This window comes from Rasamsonia emersonii, assembly GCF_000968595.1.
Source record: "Rasamsonia emersonii CBS 393.64 chromosome Unknown ctg1118621759663, whole genome shotgun sequence".
In the NCBI taxonomy this organism is placed as follows: Eukaryota; Fungi; Ascomycota; class Eurotiomycetes; order Eurotiales; family Trichocomaceae; genus Rasamsonia; species Rasamsonia emersonii.
The window spans coordinates 45,426-66,209 of NW_013563350.1; the positions used below are offsets into that span (position 1 = coordinate 45,426).

General features: G+C 50.5%; 5 protein-coding genes across 5 annotated transcripts; 3 read left to right on the forward strand and 2 right to left on the reverse strand.

Moving 5' to 3' along the window:
- Nucleotides 1-99: 99 nt before the first annotated feature.
- T310_0063 (Proteasome subunit alpha type-5) lies at nt 100-1,110 on the forward strand (the record flags this gene model as incomplete). Its single annotated transcript, XM_013477018.1, has 2 exons — nt 100-330; nt 427-1,110. The coding sequence occupies 2 exons, from the start codon at nt 100-102 to the stop codon at nt 1,108-1,110; spliced, it is 915 nt and encodes a 304-aa protein (XP_013332472.1).
- Nucleotides 1,111-1,472: 362 nt separating this feature from the next.
- On the reverse strand, nt 1,473-3,023 carry T310_0064 (Uncharacterized protein; the record flags this gene model as incomplete). Its single annotated transcript, XM_013477019.1, has 1 exon — nt 1,473-3,023. One exon carries the CDS (start codon nt 3,021-3,023, stop codon nt 1,473-1,475), a length of 1,551 nt encoding a protein of 516 aa, XP_013332473.1.
- A 1,986-nt stretch (nt 3,024-5,009) lies between these two features.
- Nucleotides 5,010-8,541, forward strand: T310_0065 (C6 finger domain protein; the record flags this gene model as incomplete). Its single annotated transcript, XM_013477020.1, has 6 exons — nt 5,010-5,191; nt 5,245-5,875; nt 5,910-5,978; nt 6,020-7,110; nt 7,176-8,295; nt 8,377-8,541. 6 exons carry the CDS (start codon nt 5,010-5,012, stop codon nt 8,539-8,541), a joined length of 3,258 nt encoding a protein of 1,085 aa, XP_013332474.1.
- Nucleotides 8,542-9,643: 1,102 nt separating this feature from the next.
- Nucleotides 9,644-13,057, forward strand: T310_0066 (BAR domain protein; the record flags this gene model as incomplete). The annotated part of the gene is made up of 10 exons (XM_013477021.1): nt 9,644-10,363; nt 10,431-10,521; nt 10,576-11,058; nt 11,347-11,360; nt 11,591-11,630; nt 11,729-11,867; nt 12,005-12,160; nt 12,222-12,786; nt 12,838-12,969; nt 13,025-13,057. The coding sequence occupies 10 exons, from the start codon at nt 9,644-9,646 to the stop codon at nt 13,055-13,057; spliced, it is 2,373 nt and encodes a 790-aa protein (XP_013332475.1).
- A 3,612-nt stretch (nt 13,058-16,669) lies between these two features.
- Nucleotides 16,670-17,904, reverse strand: T310_0067 (uncharacterized protein; the record flags this gene model as incomplete). The annotated part of the gene is made up of 6 exons (XM_013477022.1): nt 16,670-16,720; nt 16,771-16,829; nt 16,898-16,954; nt 17,014-17,070; nt 17,129-17,562; nt 17,609-17,904. 6 exons carry the CDS (start codon nt 17,902-17,904, stop codon nt 16,670-16,672), a joined length of 954 nt encoding a protein of 317 aa, XP_013332476.1.
- Between the last annotated feature and the right edge of the window lie 2,880 nt (nt 17,905-20,784).

Consider the following 20,784-nt stretch of genomic DNA (forward strand, 5'->3'; position numbering starts at 1 on the left):
CCAACTTCTCGTCACATCTTCTCTTTTCCCTCCGCGAATATTTCCGCCTTCTTTTTATAAATCCGTGTATTCCCCAATTTCCCTGTCAGACAGTGAAAGATGTTCATCGCGCGATCAGAATACGGTAAGCTCGCACCACACGTCTATGCGTCGTCCAAGCTAACCTCTCTCCGCAGACCGTGGAATCAAGTATGGCCATCCTGTATCTCTGTTTGTTTTTCGCAGGAACGATGTCTGACCGTCTTCGCCAGCACCTTCTCGCCCGAAGGTCGTTTGTTCCAGGTCGAATACTCTCTTGAAGCTATCAAGCTAGGTTCCACAGCAATCGGCGTATGTCTAGACAACGAAGCTCCAGCATCGCGCTATGATATTTGTATAGATGCTACACAAGGACCTGTTTCCTGACAGACAGAACACGCCGATTAGGTTGCTACGTCCGAAGGTGTGATTCTCGGTGTCGAGAAGCGCGTTACGTCTACCCTCCTTGAAGCCTCGTCCGTTGAGAAGATCGTCGAGATCGACCACCACATCGGCTGTGCCATGTCCGGCCTGCAGGCCGATGCGCGGTCCATGATCGAACATGCACGTGTGGAGTGCCAGAACCACGCCTTCCACTTCGCTGAGCCGCTCCGCGTGGAGAGCTGTACGCAGGCAATATGCGACCTCGCCCTGCGGTTCGGAGAAGGTGCAGACGGGGAAGAGAGCGTCATGAGCAGGCCATTCGGTGTGGCTTTGTTGATTGCAGGCTATGATGAGGACGGACCCCAACTGCACGTTCACCCGGAGACAAGAACACCGGAAATAATAGCTGACCAGTATTTTCCTTGTGATCTGCAGATATCACGCCGAACCCTCCGGGACATTCTACCGATACGACGCCAAAGCCATCGGGTCCGGCAGCGAGGGCGCCCAGGCCGAGCTGCAGAACGAGTACCACCGCTCGATGACCCTAGCCGAGGCCGAGACGCTCGTCCTGAAGACCCTGAAGCAGGTGATGGAGGAGAAGCTCGATTCGAAGAACGTCCAGTTGGCGAGTGTCACGAAGGAGAAGGGGTTCCGGATCTACGACGAAGAGGAGATGGCTCGGGCAGTCAGCACGTTGGGTGCTAATTAGACTAACTAACTACATAAAAGAAAAATGAAGGGATCTAATGGATGAGCATTTTCATTATTAATTTTCTTCTGTATTAGATGCGAGGGGCGTCTGTTTTGACGTGGTTTTGAAAATGAAAAATGGGATCTTTTTTTAATAATTCTCTCTTCTAAAGAGTAAGTGGCTAAGTAGGCAGAGTGTAAGCCTCCTCGCTCAGATTCTTGTTAGAAGAAAGTATTCTTTGTGTGAACATATTCTGTTTACTCATTGACGAACCCTTTTACATTACACTAATAGCCTGTGCCTGTTTTCTGTATTTACAATCAATCCCTTAATTTCCTCTCCTTTTACCCTTCCCTTTCACCTATTTATCTATGTATTATCTCGTTTTATAAACACATGGCTTCAACACCTTCGCTTCCTCCTCCGGCGTCAATCCGTTGTCGTCATCATTTTCAATGAATCGCCTCTTGCCCGGTGGCAGCGCCGCTTTCCCAGCGTGCTTCCCTTTCGTCGGCGGTAGGGACGCCGGCTTGACGAATTCCATCTTGACGAACATCTTGTTCGACTGGTCGACGGATTCCTGTTTGAGGAGAAACCCCCGGCTGCGGAAGACTTCGACAAAGGCCGAGATGTCGGTCTCGTCGGTGTTGTCGCCATCGCGCGCGTCCTCGGCGAAGATTTCGGCCTCGGTGTCTTCTTCGACGTCGGATTCTCCATCACCACCACCGCCGCCGCCAGCTTTGCGCTTCTTTTTCTTGTTCTTCTTTTGCTGCCTTTTGCTTTCTGCTTTCTTTGGCGCGATCTGCCCTTTTCTTCGTGTTACTCTGCCGAAACGGCTCTTCACCTCGCTGACCCAGCACTCGCCCTTGCCGTCGTTACGCAGCACTCGCCATGCTTCCTCCACAAAGTCGATCCAGTTCGTGCCCATCAGGCTGAGACAGAAGATGGCGATGTCAACGCTCCCGTCCGCAAGGGGTAGGTTTGAGATATCCGCCTTGGTCACGAACTGGTTGGGCGCGTGCAGGTCGTAGCTGAGGAATTCCAGCTGGAGCTTCTTTGCGGACGGCGTGAGCGCGCGGGCGAGCTGGGCGTCACCGCAGCCCAGGTCTGCAATGGTGCAAACACCATTTTGTCTCCGAGGAAGCGGTTTAATGGCGCTGTTTTCACCCTCTGCTTTGGACTGTTTCTTAGAAGGCACTTCGCCCCGCTTTTGGATCGCCCGAATGTAGCCGTCAACGGGGTTGGACGGCCATGACTCCTTCACCTGTCGTGAGAATCCAGCGTGATATTCCGCAAACAGCTCCGGATTCGCAGTAAAGAGCTCCATCGCCTGTTTCGAGGGGGTCGTATATAACGTCTCGTTCAGATGACGGAATCGAGCAGACAGAAGCTTGTCGCGCATTTTCTGCTGGAGCGGGGTGAGGATGGCGCCGGTCGAAGGTGGTGGCGGTGGGAGGGCCTCTGTTAATGCTGAGGATCCGTTTGTAGCATTCGAGTCGTTCTTGGAAGGTTGAGAGTCCTTATCCAGCTTCTGCTTCTTGATCTTCTTGCCATCGCCATCGTCTTCAACGTGGTGATCGTCCTCCTTGGTCGGGTGATCGCCTCCAGAGTTATCCTGGCCTTTGCGGTCCTTCTTTTCTTTCTTTTTCTTCTTCTTCTTTCCCTCCTTTGTCGCGCTCTTCAGATCGTTGTTGTTGGCAGTGGAAGGCTTGCCCTGACCCTCGATGTGCTTCCGAAACATCTCATCGAGATTGGACTTGATGACCTGGTCGCCATGACCACGCTTTCTCTTCTTCGATTTTGACTTTGCGGTGGGCTCTGTTCCGCTATTCCCTGCTTCTGTCGAGGTTTGCGTTGGCTTCGATATGGGCTCCTTCTGCTGCTTCAGGTCGGCGCTCGACACCGACCAGCCCGGCACCGCGAACATGATGGAGGAGTTTGTCTGTGAACCTCAACAGAGAGGAACCTCAGCAATGAATTGCGTTATGTCAGCATGAAGCGCCAGAAAGCAATATCCCCTGGTCTGGTATTGTTTTAGCAGATCATTTTCCATTGACGACCAAAACTCTCACTTGCTATCCAGCTGTTGCAATCGATCTTGTGGACGGTGAAATTTTCCCGGCATCCAGCCAACCGCCGTGCGCGGTTCGAAGGCGGTCAAGCTTCGGCTGGTTCTCCGTTCGGGCTCCCGATAACGGTGCGAAACCAGCTTGAGCCTCAACGACAGCTACTCTGTAGACTGGCTCCCCACCGGGCCACGGGCATAACAATTCCAAGTGGAGTGCTGGTGAAATTGTGGATGCCCCGGGAGACTGCAAACCACAGCAGCTACATGCTCTCGGCACTTCTGAGCCACGTCAAGTGCCGCAGATGCCTGGGATATCATCCTGAGCGTTGTTGATACACGGAGTACGGAGTAACTGCCTGCAGCTAGCGGGCATCAAGAAGAGATGGAATGTCCTTCCATCTGGTGACGTGATTGGTTGTGCGGCATTACCTACCCACAAAGGCAGATGGAACGGATGCTGTATACCAAACAAGTCAATCGTGGAAGGTCATTCATGTACTCTGTAGTCTTTACGGAGTACGCCTTATTTTAATCCCATGCGGTTATCCGCAGTTCCGGTTCAAGAGACTTATATGCAGATACTGGCTCTCATTGGCCTTGTTTCCGGCTGCGACAACCTTCGTAGGACAGCATCATGATATCTGGCATGCAGCCAATAAAAATATCAGGGAGAGTGAGATCAAAAAATACCTAATATGAGAGTGTGTCGGCCTCCGGAGTGTGGTTTACCGTTACCTCCTCGATTCGGAGACCGAAGAGGAAAAGAAGGAAACGATCTCATAGAATCGAAGTACGAGGCAAGAGCAATCAACAGTATCAGCAGCATTCGCACAAGGTTTAGAGTACAGTAAGTGCAGTAAGCTACTGCGTCCCGTAAGTTGTAACATCATTCGCACGCATCTCCACCCGTTCTTGTTGTCGGATGAACCGATGTCAACGGAGCAGCACCGAGACCCGTGTCCGGGGAGTATTGTGCTCCGTACTTTGGATGCAATGGGAGCCTCATTTCCATGTCATAATACTCCGCAATTGTCCAATTGCATTGCTTTATGCCCACACCTAGGAGGCGGCTGGAAATCAAAGAGGTCTCCAGAGGCCTCTAAAAATAACCAGTGCAAGTGATGACGGATCCATGCTCTCGACATCTCCCCGTGCAAGGACCTAACTCTCCTGTCTGAAAGTTGGAGCTATTCACGGATGGAGACATCCCCGGAAACGAATGGAGACAGCAGGCGGGCATCTGCCAGTCGCAGGGGATTTTGAGTCGTTTTTTAAGTTTGAGACGCTGCGGTGCTGCTGCATCCACCGACGGCGGGGCCGCCAGCTAACGGGCTCACTACTCCGTTCGAAGAATTTGGTCCCTCTGCCGGGCTGCTCGAGTCTCTTCCTGACGCGGTCAAGCAGCACGTTGCGAGAGCTGGAGACTTACCTTGGCGCCTCAGTGCGTCCAGTCAGTGCACTCTGCCAGTCTGCTCCTCTGCATGGGGCAGGAGACATCGACCGTGCAAGGAAAAGCAGTTTTGCCTGAGCGCCCTCAGCGTCCGACTCGAGACTTCCCATCACGGTCAAGCGCTGATGCAGGTGCAACCCTGGGCGTCGGAAAAGATTCATCGATCGCCACTGGCATTAATTAATAGTTGATGATATTCGCCAATCCTATCTATATCTCTGAATCGTTGACATGATCGCAAGACCGTTGCTCAATGTGCTTACTGACTGTCTCTCGACTACCTGACATGTGTATTGTATTGTCTAGGGTAGCCTCCATCTCCATGCCTGCCATCTTATCCTCCTGATGCCCAGCTACACTGCTTGGTTTGTTCCCCGCGTGGCAATCCAGAAGCAATGGAGGAAAGGGACCAGACAAGCCAGGATGGACCGCAAATCCCCAGAGAGAAGGATTCGGCCGATTCTACTCCTCCAGAGGCCACTGGCCCAGCATCAGCCAAAGGCCCTGATCCCGAGTCCAAGAACGTTCCACCTCCAAGAGGACCGAAGAGACGCACCAAGACGGGATGCCTGAGTATGTATGTCATGTCCAGCGAGCAGCAGATGGCAATTGACATTGGATAGCGTGCAGGAAACGTCGGATCAAGTGTGGAGAGGAGAAGCCCAAGTGCAAAAATTGCATCAAGGCGAGGCGGGAGTGTGAGGGATATACGCAGCGCGTGATTTTCAAGCATCCCCTGGGTCCCTTTGGCGGCTTCCAGCAGGGGCTGGGCTCTGATATGCAGCGCATGGCGATGGGAGTGCCGTTATTTCCTCAACACCAAGAACAGCCTTGGACAGCGCAGGCCTCGGGGCCGCAACAGCGACTCATCGCTCCTCGCATCCCTAATCTTGCTGCTGGAGGTCCAATGGGCTTTGTTGCTCCTCCACAGGCATCTACGGTGCCTGGAAACCCTCTTGAGCAACCACGGCCATTCTTCTACCCTACACTCTATGACACGGCACCTTCCCAAGCTCTACCGTCTCGCGCGCCTCCTCCCATCACCCCCGTTGTTGGAGGTCATGGCACTGAAAGAACGCAACATCGATGCTCTGATCCAACAACATATCAGCAACCCTTTGAACCTGTCGGTTCCTATCAGTTGGGCCAAGGTCGAAGTCACCTTGAGCAAGTACCATCAGCGATCCAAGGGGTCTCAGACCCATTTCATGGACCTCAGCTTCAGAAGAGTCGTCCTGAAGCCCAAGAGCTTTCTTCTCAGGTATAGAATGATTCTGCGTAACTTCTAACAAAAGAACATGTTTGCTGATATGTGTTCACTTGACCGCAGGACCAAGTTTCTTCGGTGGTGTTTGATGGGGAGGGTAAGTTAACTTTTTTAGAGGTTCTTTACTAGATGGGTTAGCAAGCGACATCACTGATTAACCGTTGCTGGATCTCAGCCAAAACAACCACTCATACGTCACCTGCCCTTCAGACGTTGCCCTCTCGTCTTCCGTACTATGACGACGAAAGCGATGATTACTATGATGTCGAGTCCGACGAAGAGATGGAAGAAACAACGCATGAGGAAGACTATCACCAATTGAGATTGATCCTGGCGTCCGCTAATCAGGACGACCTCATGATCCGATCTTACACGACATTTTTGAACGAACCGAATATTCTCGCCGCCTACTGCCCGTCGATGGGATCTTCGCCTCTTAATAACCCCAAAACTGCTCGAATTTGGGTGCATTTCATACACGCGATCGGCCCTTCGCTGTCCATTTGGGAGCGCCATTCTGCCAATACATTAGCTCTTTTCAGTGGTCCGGTTCCTAGTTCCCAGCAGGGTCTGTGGAACTACACCATGCCCTTGAAGTCACTCGAACATCCGGCATTACTGCAAGCCATGCTTGCAATAAGCAGCCTCCACATTGCCACGCTGCAACAAGCTCCACTCATCATAACCCTTAAACATTATCATTATGCGTTGAGGAGAATTGGAAAGGCCGTCGGCCTCCCCTTGCAACGGAAGCAGGTTTCAACTTTGGGTGCCACCCTCCTTCTCGCATTCTACGAGGTCATGGCGGCAGAACACTCCAAATGGAATAGTCATGTTGCCGGTGCTGCACAACTTATCAAAGAAATTGACTTTGCTGGAATCACAAGGGATCTCCGCGCTCACAGACGCAACGTAAAGGCACAGAGGAATCAGATGGCGCAGACAGACCCATGGTGGGGATATGGCGATTTCTCCAAAAACAGGCTGTCTGAGGATGACCCGTTCGCGGAGAAAGAGGCCGATATAAACGAGGAGCTGATCGGAGCCCTGATCGGTAAGGCAGTTAACTATGATCGATTCGGGCAGATCGAGAGCGAAGGACAGCGACTGGGAGGCAAGAAACACTTCACTCGAAAGGACATTGAAAACTTCAGGATACAGTGCGATCTGTACTGGTGGTACTGCAAGCAGGACCTCTTTCAAAGTATGATCAGTGGCAATCCGCTATAGTAAGGCCCCATTCATAGTAGCCAAGGGATTTAGTCCATGTGCATGTGTGCTGACAGTTATGCAGTCTTCCGTTTGATCGTTGGGGACAGTGTCCTCCGCGCGGCGGACTTGGGAGGCTGGATGCGTTGTATGGTTCGTTTGACCATATGATCCTGCTGCTGGCCCGCTTGGTAGATTTTGGTTACCGGGATCGAAAAAGGAAGCTGAAGAGCTTAGAAGCCACTGGAGGTGAATGGCGACCTCATCCGGGGTTCTTCAAGTTCATGGCTCGCTTTGGTGGGAAGCCACCTAGTGGAGGATCATCAGGAGGTGCCTTTCATGATAAACCTCAGGATACAGCTTCAGGTCCTCCATCTTCAAACCAGTCCATCGGCTCATCTCCTGGCAATCATATGGCTGGTGACTCTTTTGAGCAGATGCCGTCAGCTACTAGGCCAACAGGACCTCCCACAAATGCGAATCAGGAATCTACCTCGATGTACGGTATGATGCCATCCAGCGGGCCAAGTGATCCTCCAGCTCCCTTTGCCGATACGGCGTATCCCCGGGACCCTCGACATGCCGGACCAGCCGTGAATGAGACGGAGATGTCTCTATCCGAAGCTGAAACTGAATGGGAAAGTATTCTGGCTGCTTTCGATCTTTTCGCCAGTCAGCTGGGCTCAGGGTTTGCTCCTCTACCTGCTGACTGTGCTCCCCCGATTAGTACCCCGTTTGGACAGGCACTGCATTACCGCTCGCACCAAGTGGCTGTTTTGTGGGCCTTCTACTATACTGGGAGAATCATATTGCACCGGATGCATCCCTGTATGCCTCCTGCGGCGATGGTCGCTGCCGCTGCGGCGGCATCAGCGACGGCACAATATGCTCAGACTGTTGGCAAGATTGTCGCAGGGATCTACTACCCACAACGATATAAACTTGAAGCGGGTAGTCTAAACCCGACGCTGGGGGGTGCACTGACAGAAGTGACGATACCAATGTTTTTCGCCGGCGTTCAGCTTACGGACGCGGCGCAACGAGACTGGACGGTCGCTGAACTCCGCAATATTGCTCGTCTGACGGGTTGGCAGTCAGCCGCATCCGTCGCAAGAGGATGCGAGGCTTCTTGGTATTACGCTGGCAAGGCTGGTCGAGGCCCGCCATATTCCTTTTATGAAGGCAGGACGGTTTTGGATGAAGAGGTAAGTCCTTTACAGGCTGTTTACCTAGCCGGACCTTTCTTCGATCTCTTTCCAATACTACATATCCTCACAACTGGACAGGGATTGAGGAATGCACGTCGCGCCCATGAAGTCAATGCGCAGGGTGAAATTGACCTGAGTAATGATCGACGGTTTGTCACAGTGGCCAAATCGGCCCGTACTCGCTGGGCCATGGGTCTGCTTGAGATGGAGGATGACTTGGTCAACTTGAGCCTTGACGATTAGTCATAGTTGCGATGAAGAACTTGCCCTGGTGCATTCGCACTGCATGGAGTCTCTTCTCGTCATCCAACATTGGAACATTGTGGCCTCCAAATTGTAGAGCATTACTCGATCTTTTGCTCATGAACTTCATGCACCAAACCAAACGGGCTGGTAGTAAACTGTCATGAACACGCATGTTGACCGTTCTTTAGCGAACAACGACGAATATTAGGATACCCGGAGAGAGAATACGAAGCCTTACTGATACCCATGAGCTAGTCGAGCTGCACGGTACAGCACAAAACACAGTAGACCAGCAGAATGAAATTTGACAGAAAGTTGCATTTCAAACGGATGATATTTTTTGAATACCACCAAAAAAAGTAATAAATAATAAATAATAAATAATAAAATCAAAAACTAGGACCGGATCCTAAATAGCTGCTGGATTTACAGTAGTGATAATCACCTTGTCTTGAGATGTCAGGTCATTGATTAATTATTACTATTATCGATCTTGTTTATCAGCATAGTTGATAGCAAACACAAGCTAAGCCTCAGCGGGGCACCCCCACCGGGGATCGATCAGCCGCTGACGATGGCGAGATGACTGACGGCATCAATCGTCGCTGTCGCCTGCTGCTGCCACGCTGCCACAGTGGACGGCAGAAAGAAAGGGTTTTCCTGTTTTGTTTTGCGCAATCTTCTGCTGCGTAAGGGTAGTCAGTTGGGGAAGGGATCTAGACCCGTCATCGAACGGCAGGCCAGGTCCTCTCTTGCTGCTGCTTCTGCTGCTGCTTGCATTAGCTGGCTACGTTGCCCGTTCCTGACCTCTCGTCTCGTTATCTATCCCTGTATCCACGGGTCCCTATTACTTATTCTATTATTCCCCGCTCTCCCGCGGCCCACACGGTACCAACCCCAACGCCCGCCCGGTGCCAGACTGCCAGTCATCATCAGTCCCCGGGAGGTCATCCACGGTTCCTCCCCGAGTCACACCCGCATTCCCAGGCTCAGCTGTCATTCATTCATCTGTTGTCTTGTTGCAAATTACATTTGCTCTTCTGCCTTAGCTAACTAACTAACCCCGTGTGATTTGTTTTACCAGCCTGCTTCCCTTCCCATGCCTCCCTACGAAGACGATTTCCGCTCCTCGACGAGCAGCGAGGAGAGCGGTGGCGGGCGCTGGGATGCCGAGCGGTTTGCACGCGAACGTGAAGAGCGGCTGTACGGCGGTCATGGCCCGGCTCCTGCTGCGGTCAGGGAGCGTCCTGGTCCGTATGATGCGTACGGGCGCCGCCGGGAGGATGACCGCTTCGAACGCCGTCTGGCCGAGGAAGACTACTACCGACCTCCCCCCCGCCGAGCGGAACGATTCTTCGACGAAGACGACCTCTATTATGTCTCACGCGGATCGGGTCCCTTGGTCGCGTATGACCGCCGGCGCGAGGAGACGCCTCCCCGTCCGAGTCTGCTGAGACGTCAGTCGTCTTTGGATACCTTTGACCGGGTTCCCGCGCGGAGGATCGAGCGTGCTCCCCCGATTGCGCGCCGCCCTCCCCGACGACCTTCTTCCCCCCTCCGGTACGCCGATCACGACGACTACGAAGACATTGGCATTGCCGAACCGGACTACTACGGTGACGAAGAGTACCGCAACTTCGAGGAGCGTGAACGGGTCCGTCGCCCGATGCGGCCAAGCAATGAGGGTGTCGTCAGAGAAAGGGTGGTGGACGACAAATTCGTTGAGAAAACCTACCCCCGGAAAGGAAAGACTCGGATGCCCAAGCGACTGGTGAATACACGAGCTATCATCGAGTTGGGATATCCCTTTGTCGAAGAGGTGTGGGCGTTTACGTAGCCTCCGATTTTTTGACTTCAAAGCTGATCGTCCTCTAATTACTCCTCAGGACGACGCCATCGTGATTCAGAAGGCTCTATCGAAAGAGCTCATCGATGAGGTGATCAGTCTGAGCCGAGAGATGAGGCGGAAGTCCGAAAGTAAGCAGACTCTTAAGCAGATCAAACCCACCCTTTGCTGACCAAGGACATTAGCTGTCGCGATTCGGAAGCACGAAGCATCTCCGCCTCCACCGGTTCGTGAGAGAGAGGTCATCGAGCAAGTCGTTGTGGATTCTCGTTCTCCGAGACGTACCCACGACCACCTAGTTGTCGAGCGGTCGCCGTCCCGGCACCGGGCTCGATCCCGGGTTCGTGGGGAGGTCGTCAAGAAACGAGAAGTGAGCGAGGTGCGTCCCCGGTCAGTCTCGGTCCACCGTCATCGTCGACGGTCCTCTCCGGTTCGGATTGTTGAGCGCCGCGATGTGGACTCCAACGCGCTCGTCCTGGCCGAACGTCCTCGCCGCACCGAGCGGGAAATCCAGGAGGAGATCCGGGCACTGGAAGAGGAGAAGCGAATGCTGCAGTTGGAACGTCGTGGGGAGCACAATGTTGGGTCGGTGGATGTCATCCGCGACAAGATCATTGACCGCGGCAATGAGCGCGAGGAGATCATTGAAGTGCGCAAGGATCGCAAAGGTAGGATGAGTTTGGCTCGTAAACGATCCTAATCTTTTGCAATTCGAGGCCTGACGATCTTGTCTCCTGGGGATATAGCACCGGATTCACGACTCATCCGCGCCATGATGGCAACCCTGACGTGATGGGTTTTTCTCATCCTGCATGGTTGTTGCCCTTTCGACGACCTTCAGTCGTGGCATGCGAGAATTTCACTGGCCATTATTATCCGGCAATCTTGATACGGACATATCTCGACTCATCTCATCAATCTCGGTGACTGTCTGATCTTGAGCTATACCCGAACAGCCATGATGGGAATGGTAATTCGATGTCTCTATTGATCACAAGCAGGTTATGGCGTTTTTGTAGACTTACACTGGGCGACATGTGATATGACAGGGATCGTTGCAAGGGGGTTCTGGAGTTGGTATTCGGGAGTCTGTTTGTTCTTTCACGAATAATACTAGAATGCAATGCAGCTTGATGGTTGTCTTCTGACTGGACGAGTAGTCTGTATTCAAAGTATTACCTACTAAGTTAGGAGTGTTAGTACTGCCGTTGTGGCTTTGGCGGGCCCGTGGGCGGTGACCGTATGCGGAGCGACGCATCTGGACAGTTTGGCCGAAGTGGAGGGCTGACCGCCCGGGCCGACTCCTGACCATCAGAGGGACATCATCCTAAAACACAGCACCGTTGCCAACGCTGCCAACGCGCCTCACATCTGTCCTCTCTCAACCAGTTGCACCATTCCCATTGGATTTCATCACACTTGTGTCTCGTGTTTCCGCAAAAATGGACAAGGTGCAGGCCTTTGGGAAGAACATCAGGTGAGCATGCCCCTCTTAGTGCTGTCGCAGCTGCCTAGGCTGTTATGCGGGCGGAATCCAAGGGCATTATTATGTTATCGCTTAGTCCTGGCCCATATTTGTCTTGATTTATGCCATGTTAATCTGTTTATCTCTAGTGCCTCCTTCCAGCCATTCGCCGCCCGGACTCAGCAGTATGTCAAAGAACAGCTCGGCGCTGCCGACGAGAAGACCCAGCTCCCGGATGACTACATTGAGCTGGAGAAGCGGGTCGATGCCTTGAAGCAGGTCCACCAGAAGCTTCTTTCGGTCACGTATGTACTCGATGCTTCCCCGGCTTAATTGTCCGGCTGCCACTCACAGTGTCTTTCTCAGCTCGCAATACTCCAATGAAGCCTATGACTACCCGCCCAACATCCGCGAGTCCTTCAACGACCTCGGCCGGACCATTAGCGAAAAGGTCCAGCTGCTGTCCCACGCGACTTCGCCTGCTGAGGCGCAGGCTGCGCTGACTGCTCCCCCGTCCGCGAAGCCGCAACCCAAGACGTTCAGTCATGCCATTGCGCGTGCCGCGCTGGCTGGATCCCAGCTGATTGCGCAGACTACCCCCGACCGAGAGGACCCTCTTGCCACCGCGCTGGAGAAATATGCGCTCGCGTTGGAGAAGGTTGGCGAGGCCCGGCTTGCGCAGGATGCGCAGATCCAGTCTCGTTTCCTGGCGGGGTGGAACACCACCCTCAACACCAACCTGACGTTTGCGACCAAGGCGCGCCGGAACGTCGAGAACGCGCGCCTGTCGCTGGACTCGATCAAGGCGCGTAAGAAGGCGGCTGCTCGGGGTGACCTGGACAACCTCAGCGAGGATGCTCGTGCTGAGATCGAGCAGGCTGAGGATGAGTTCGTCGGCCAGACTGAGGAGGCCGTCAGCGTGATGAAGAATGTGAGAATTCTCTTTTCGCCATATTATCTCCGTATATACTAATCAGACCAGGTGTTGGACACCCCGGAACCGCTGAGAAACCTTGCGGACTTGATTGCTGCGCAGCTCGAGTACCACAAGAAGGCTTACGAGATCCTGTCCGAGCTGGCCCCGGTCGTTGATGGCCTCCAGGTGGAGCAAGAGGTATGATTTGTATGCAGCTGTTCGTGAATGGCTTTTACTGACGAGATCAATCCAGGCCAACTACCGTAAGAGCCGCGAGGGCGCGTAAATGAGGATACACCAGCAGTTGTTTTTGTGTCTGTGACATTAATTCGTCTGCTTTTGCTGTTCCATCCGGTTTATGGTTATACTTGTACCGGTCCCCCCCGTTATGTGCGTGTGATTCCCAGACCGTCTGCTTGCAGATCCTCGAGGACGAAGAATGGAATGATTTTTCTGTGTATCTTTTTCTTTTTTTTCTTGACTCTGTTTTGTGTTGGTTGCCAAAGCTTATCCAGCTTGTCCAGTATGGGTGGCTTCTATTTTTTTGTTTCATGCTACCTGGCTTTATCTGCATATGCCATATGAAATAGATGCGATCCGTTTTATCGACTTGGTTGCCGTTGTGGCGAGATAGACAGTTGCTGACGTAGAGCGTATCGTTTCTTTGAATAGATAGTAAATAGACCAAGCAAGACAAACAACAATAAGCGCCATGTCCGTTATTTATTCAGAGCAGCAGCTGATTTCTCTCCAGTACAGCTCTCTCAGGAAGGTCTTCCGGCACCAAGAGGTTTTCCTCACCGACTGGTCCAGGTTCGACTGGACCTTTCATAGGTAGTCGGAACAGATCAGTCAGTCCTTCTCAGTAAAGGATAACTTACGATCCTGAGAAGGCTGAGACGTCCTCTGACACTACCTAGGTACCTACTATTTACCTCATCCATTATCTGCATCACTCCCATCGTGGATCACTAGTGAGCAGCTCAGCACAGCTGACTCGAAAAAAAAACCATTCCATCTCCCCGCGGTCAGTCACTACTGACTACAACGAACGTGTCGGATCGCTCCGGTACACACACAGAATGATCGGCACCAAAAGCAAGTGTTTAATAACTCAGGTCTCAGCTTCAATATTAAAAATAAGCCTTGTCATCTGCGAGAAGGCTATTGCTATATAGCACAGCACGTTAAATTTCTACTATCGGTAACAGGCTCGTCTATCAACTAAAGGGGCCCGGGTGGTCTAGTTGGTATGATTCACGCTTAGGGTTTCTTGTATCCCACATGTGTGAGGTCCCGGGTTCGAGTCCCGGCTCGGGCCAGTTCCCTTTCTTTTTCCACCCATCTTGTCTTGGGTCAATTATGTCTTTTTTTTTTGAGTATATTGATTAACTTAGTATTATTTTCTGGTGTTCTCCTTCACCACATTATACAAGAGAGCAATAATTTATTGTCTACAGTTGAAAACGTTCGCTTCCATCAAGCAAGGTTTACCTCAAATGGTTAGTAGTAACCGCTCTGCAAATCACTCATCTTATCGAGAGGTAGTTGGATATGCCGACAAGCCTCAATTTTTTTTCTCCTTTTTTTTGTATCTGTCGCCCATTCAGTACAGCTTAGTTAGCTACTGTATACATAATTATACCTATTCTCAGCTAGCAGAAAATTCAGGGCCAAGCTTAGCATTTCCAACAACATGCCATAATAATCACATGATTGAACCGCGCGCCAGGTTCCGCCATTGCTAGATGGAGTTTAGCGTAGGAAACCTGGCCGGTAGACTGTAGCCGCCGCCGCAGCAGCCAGCCGCACCCGCCAACCACGCCTCCTCGGACTGGACTGGACTGGAGATAATACTATCAGACAGCTACAGACCCGACCTCCGTCGAATATTCTTCCTCCTCCTCCTCTTCCTCCTCTTCTCTTTGTCCAAGACACTAACCAAGACGGGGTTCCATTAACGACGAAGTCAGTAAGTACCCCCCGAACGAGGAACGAGTAACGAGCAACCGCGAGCCTACGTTCTCCGGGACGGACATCGGTTCTTTTCTCCCCGCGCACACGTCTTCTGCCAGCTACTTTACTTTACTGTACATACATACAATATCTCCATACTGGGTAAAGACAGATATATTCTCACTTCCGCTGGATCGGATCGGATCGGATTTGACAGACGAACCGGACGAGCGAGATAGAATTGTCGTGAAGAGTGAATTGAATTATACTGCTCCTTGTGCTGGAGGAAGAAATAACGAAGGAGCTAGCTAGCTAGCTAGCGGAGTTTTGGATTGGGAGTGTCGATAATTCAGAAGGAAAGAAAGAGTGGAAACGGATTGCTGGTGACCACTGTCTTCGATCTGTCTCGTCTCTGTCAGTGGTCTGTCTGAGAACGAAGGAACGAAACGAACGAATCCTGTCAGGCCTGGTCTGGTCTGGTCTGGTCTGGTCATACTTTGATCCAAACTAGTTTGAGCTGGTATTATACCCTCCATCGATCGAGGCTGTGCTTGTGGTTGTGACGTGATAGGATCTTCTCTTATCATATCACAATGGCGAACGGGTACGTTTGAGCTTGTCAACCTCGAGGCTGTCGAAACTTTTTTTTTCCTTGTCCGCTATACGCACAAATGCTGACTTGGTGATTTTTAGCTGGAGCATCATCATCGGACTGATCTTCGTCGTCCTCGCGAGTCTGTGTGCATGGGTGTTTAGTCCGAAGGGGGAGAATCAGACGTATGTTTTCCCTCCTTTCCCCGTCATCAACCTTTTTTTTTTTTGATTTGTAATGCTAACGACGAGGCGGGGGAATACAGTGTCTGGCGCAGCAGCCTAATCCTCGCTTTTGCCGCTTGTTATTTGATGTGGGGTACGTACCGTCTCTCCCCCTACTACTATACCTCCTTACTTTACTTTACTAATGCTTTTGGTCTGTGTGTTTGTGTTTTTAGCAATCACATTCCTCGCCCAATGGCATCCTCTCATCGCGCCAAAAAGATCGGATATCAGACCTGAGCGGGTACCGAACTAGAAATGGAAATGGAAATAGAAATAGAAATAGAAATAGGATTGGGATGGTCGAGAGAAAAAGGAAGGATGAAGGGAGATGGGATTTAGTTATATTTTATTATTATTAGCCCTTTCTTTTTTTTCAGGGGCTTTTTTTTACACCCCACCGTCTTACTGTTCAGTGCAGTGTTTCGCATGATTGATTGATTGATTCATTGATTGATTGATGTTACTCAGGTATTTACCTAGTTGAATTGGATTGGATTGGATTGGATTGATTGCACTAATACTCTACTCTTCTCTACTCTACTCTACTGCTCTACTGCCATGTCATGTATCTCTCTGTCTGTAAGACTGTATATCTAGTACATATGTCTTTCTAGAAATGTAGTACAGTATAAGTATAAGTGATCAGGGTATGTATGTACATACATACAGTACATACATATGTTTGGGCCAAGCCAAGTCAAGAAGCAACTGCCTGCCTTCCTTAGGTACCTTAGGTATGTATGTATATACAGTACCTAAGTATTAGGTAGGTAGTAATCAATCAATGCGGTTTAGTTGTTTATTTGTATTGTACTTTGGGAAGGAATTCTTTTGTGGACGGTGTTATTTATGTTTATTTTTTTTAATGCGAAGTTGAGCATGTGCGCGGGTTAAATTCGATTGGGTTGAGTCTTTATCAAGGACGTGTGTACAGTACAGTACATATGTTGGTAGTAGTATTATGTTGTGTTGTTGTGTTGAATCAAAATGACTATTAGTTGTGTCCCCTTTATGTCTATTGACATTGACAGAGAACAAATATGATACACTAACGTGATATTCATATTCATATAGATATAGATATATATAACTATAAATACTCAAATATTGAAACATATGACAACTAAATTGAATCGCCCTCACTCTCCCAAGAAAGTGCTTCATCTGCTTCATCCTATAGAATTGAATTTGAATTGAGTTGACTTCAACATGTGTTGTCTTTACCAGTTGTTGTTCCTGTTGTCGTTGTTTCCGCTGGCCTTGTTGAGGAAGCCTGTTTGTTGCTCATTGAATCAGTATATATACTATTCGTCGATCAATTATATTAATATATTTGCTGGAGCTTACTCACCTTCGGCTTTGTTCAGTAGGTCAGAGCTGTTGCTACCGCTGACCTGGTTGATGATACCTATCAATGGTTAGCATACATTCATTCAATGAATTTATAGGATTGTAGATGAAACTCACCTTCGGCCTTGTTCAACAGGTCAGAGTTGTTGCCACCGCTGACCTGGTTGATGATGCCTGTCAATGGTTAGCATACATTCATTAATTTGACTCGATTAATTTGTAGAAAACTCACCTTCGGCCTTGTTCAGCAGGTTGCTGCCAGAAGAAGAGTTGTTGTTGTAGCTACCGCCATAGCTCGAGTCATTGTTGTCACGGCCCGATCTTCCACTGCTGGACCGGTCGTTGTCTCCGTAGCTGGAGTCATTACGTCCATAGCTAGAGTCATTGCCGTATCCACTAGATTTGTTGCCGTAGCTGGACGAGTCGTCTCCGTATCTGTCAGACTTGCTTCCATAGTCGGAGGAGTCGTTGTTGCGTCCATAGCTGGAGTCATTTCCACTGGATTTGTTGCCTCCGTAGCTGGAAGAGTCGTCATTGCGGCCATAGCTAGAGGAATCGTTCCCATATCCGCTGGATTTGTTGTCTCCAGAGTTAGAGGTGTCATTGTTTCGTCCATAGCTGGAAGAGTCGCTGCGTCCATAGTAGGAAGAGTCATTTCCGTATCCGCTAGACTTGTTTCCATAGCTCGGAGTTGCTTCCAAAGTTATCAGACCGGTTGCCTCCGTAGCTGGAGGAGTTGTTGCCTCCATAGCTGGAGGAGTCATTGTTCTGTACATAGCTGGAGTCGTCATTCCTGCTACTGTCATTGCGGCTTCCATAGCCAGAGCTCGAGTCATCCCTGTAGCCGCCAGACCGGTTGTCTCCATAGCTAGAGGAGTCATTTCCGTATCCACCGTATCGGTTTCCACCGTAGCTGGAGTCGTCATCGCGGCGGCTGCCTCCGAAACCAGAGTCGCCGTAGCCGCGGTCGTTCCGGCTGCTACCGTACGAGTCGTCGTTGTAGCTCATGGTGAAGAATGAAGACGATGGTATTAATGACAAATGGGATAGAGTGAGGAAGTATGTAGTGTACACTGGTCGAGGGATGTTTGGTGTGCAATTGAACAGGAAATGGATACCAGAGGGTCCTACTTATACCCCTCCTGACAGATAACGTTATGACGCGGGACGAGCACGCGCAATCAGCACGAGCACCAGCGGAGCAGTGAGCTAGTTCAATTGGAGTGAATTATTAGCTGAACTGCGGGGAATCTGAGCAACCTGTGGAGGGATTCTGTCTGGTCAGGATACCTCCAGCATTCCTGTTCCATCCTATCCCGTGGTTCCGCGAACCACTACTGCAGTGGGTAGCTCAGGCCTCGTCTGAGCCACGAGTCAGGAGTTCCTACTAGCTCGTTAGTCTCAATAGTCGTCTCTTCGCTCGTCCATCGAGTCGAGTCCAGCCACGCTGAGTGTGGCTAGCTGGGGTGTGGCTCAAAATTCAGGCTTGTTCAGATGGATCTCACCTCGTTAGTGACGAATTACCTGCCACCGTAGTACCTTAGCAGAGTCGTACGTAAACAAAACCTCGCGAGCAAGTGGGGGAATGAGGTCGGTGGCATCTCCTAGTGTGGCGCAACACGACGAGAATTGGACAAGACAGCGATGGATGGATGCGGTCTGTCGCTGAGCCAGTTCTCTGCCTAGCCCGGGCCAATTTCAGCGAGCGAGTATTGAGTTTGACCGTCAGAAAGCCCGGAGTAGGGATCTACTGCTCTCCGTACTAACGTAAACAATCCCAGAAGCTGGATCGAGATGGAGCCAGATCCATCGATTATTGGAAGAACAACCGAGATCGGGTGCTGACTAGCCCAATCCAGCGCGCTATCTGGCAAACAAGCTTTCTGGGGCAGCATCGGATCCCTCGTCTCGGTGTCTGCACGATCGATCCAAGATCCGTCCAGCCCGATTCGATGCGAGTCGACTTTTAGGACCCAAAATGAGATCCATCGCTCCTCCCAGGGACCCTCGAATCAGGGGTTCATTGGCTCTGGACGCGGGTCTGATCCGTAGCGCTGCTACCTACGCAGGAGTGCACAACAGAACGATCAGGTCGGCATGGCTCGACAACTGGCCAAGAGGGATCGATCGATCGGCCTGAGTTTATCTCTTCTCCTTTTCATTAACCAGGAATCGAGATCGAGATCGAGATCGAGTGGAGATCGGGAGATGTGGCTGTGCAGGAGACAGCCACAGGATCATGTGAAGCACTGTTCTCACGCAATCATCCACAAATTCCGGACTATTGGCACCAACTAAAAGATAGCGAAAGTTTAAAGACGATAGTTTGCGATTGCTGACCTGGTTTGCGCAATAATGCGCCATAAGCCATGAGCGATCTAGCTTAGGCTGAGCCCAGCACGGAGTAGTTGGATGGATGGAGTTCTTTCTTTGGGTGCGGAACAAGAAGAATAGTAATATTAATTGACAACAGTAACTGCACGTGTTAGAAGAGTGAGGGAAAGAGACTGGCCGAGATAGCAACAGCCATAACACATGCAGTCATCTTATCTCACACGCGATGTTGGCGTAATCTCAGATGACGACGATCTCAATGTCCTAATCTGGGATGGATCGATCGATCTATCCATCGGACGCTCAGTCCCCTCCCTGCTTCCCGATCCTCGATCTACTGCATGGCGAGTCAGTTATTGCAGCACCTAACTGCGAATAAGAATCTACCGTCGCCCTCCTTGTCGACTACTCTTGCCATCTTACTTCGAAGGCAGTGAGCAATGCCGGCCTGGGCGCGTGCGCGACGAGGGGTTAATGAGGGGCGAGGAGCGGAATAATTTGTCATACACCACTGCACCTCGACGACTGGCTGGCATACTACCTCCTACTGGCTGCCTTTAGTGTCTGTTTGCGCTTGTTGGATCTCTCGTATGAAGAATGGCCGGGTTAACTGATTTCACGAAGAAGAAATTTGGGTTGATTGGAATAAAGAACTTGATTTTTTATCAGGCAGGTACTCTTCCATCATGGATCATGTGATATTGTCCGACCCTTGATTTTTTTTTCGGCAATGCCGTAGTCCAAGAAACCTTGGCTGTAGCATTGATGCCAGGCTATTTGCAAGCGTTGGATCATTCTTGTAGAGTTGTTCCGCACTTCTTGAAATAGGATTGGTTCTGCAGGTCAGATACCACTGGCGTACTGTACATATCCCTCTATTGTTCATTTTAGTCACCTATCTCTGTATTTCCTGCTCTTGATATCCTCAATGTCTTTGTACCTATTGATGCTGTTGACTTTGTGCTGAAAAGTAGTCAACTTCTACACACCAGTAACCCGAGAATATATAAAGATATAGCATTTTCCTGTGAAATTGACAAAAGCTGCCTCTATTTAGCGGAAAGGGGAGGAATAACGAGAACAAATGAAAAGCGGAGAGAAAAATACAATTCGAACCCCCCCCCCCCCCCTCCTAATACCGATAAAGAAAGGAAATGACCCCCTCTGAGATAATCATTGATTTCTCTCATTATGCGTTATGATGTTGAAATGCTCAAAAAGATCCTGTATTCAAACTCAGAGCTTTCCCAGAGTCTATTGACTCTATTGAACTATGAGTCTGGGACTTGATATTGAGCTTCAAAAAAAAAGCCGATTCTATTAAGAAAGAAATGATACTGGCAGAAATTCTTCGTCAGCAATAGCAATTGACATAGTAATTTTTCTACCTGTGAATTACGCGATCCGGTTAGCTTTCCCGCTTTCAGGTTAGCGTTCGCTCGCCGCCTAGAATTTCTACGGCCTCGCTATATAAGCCAGCTCTTCTCACCCATTTTCAATGAGTATTCTACTATATCTATTATTGCTGACTGAGTATGGACTGATTAACGTAAT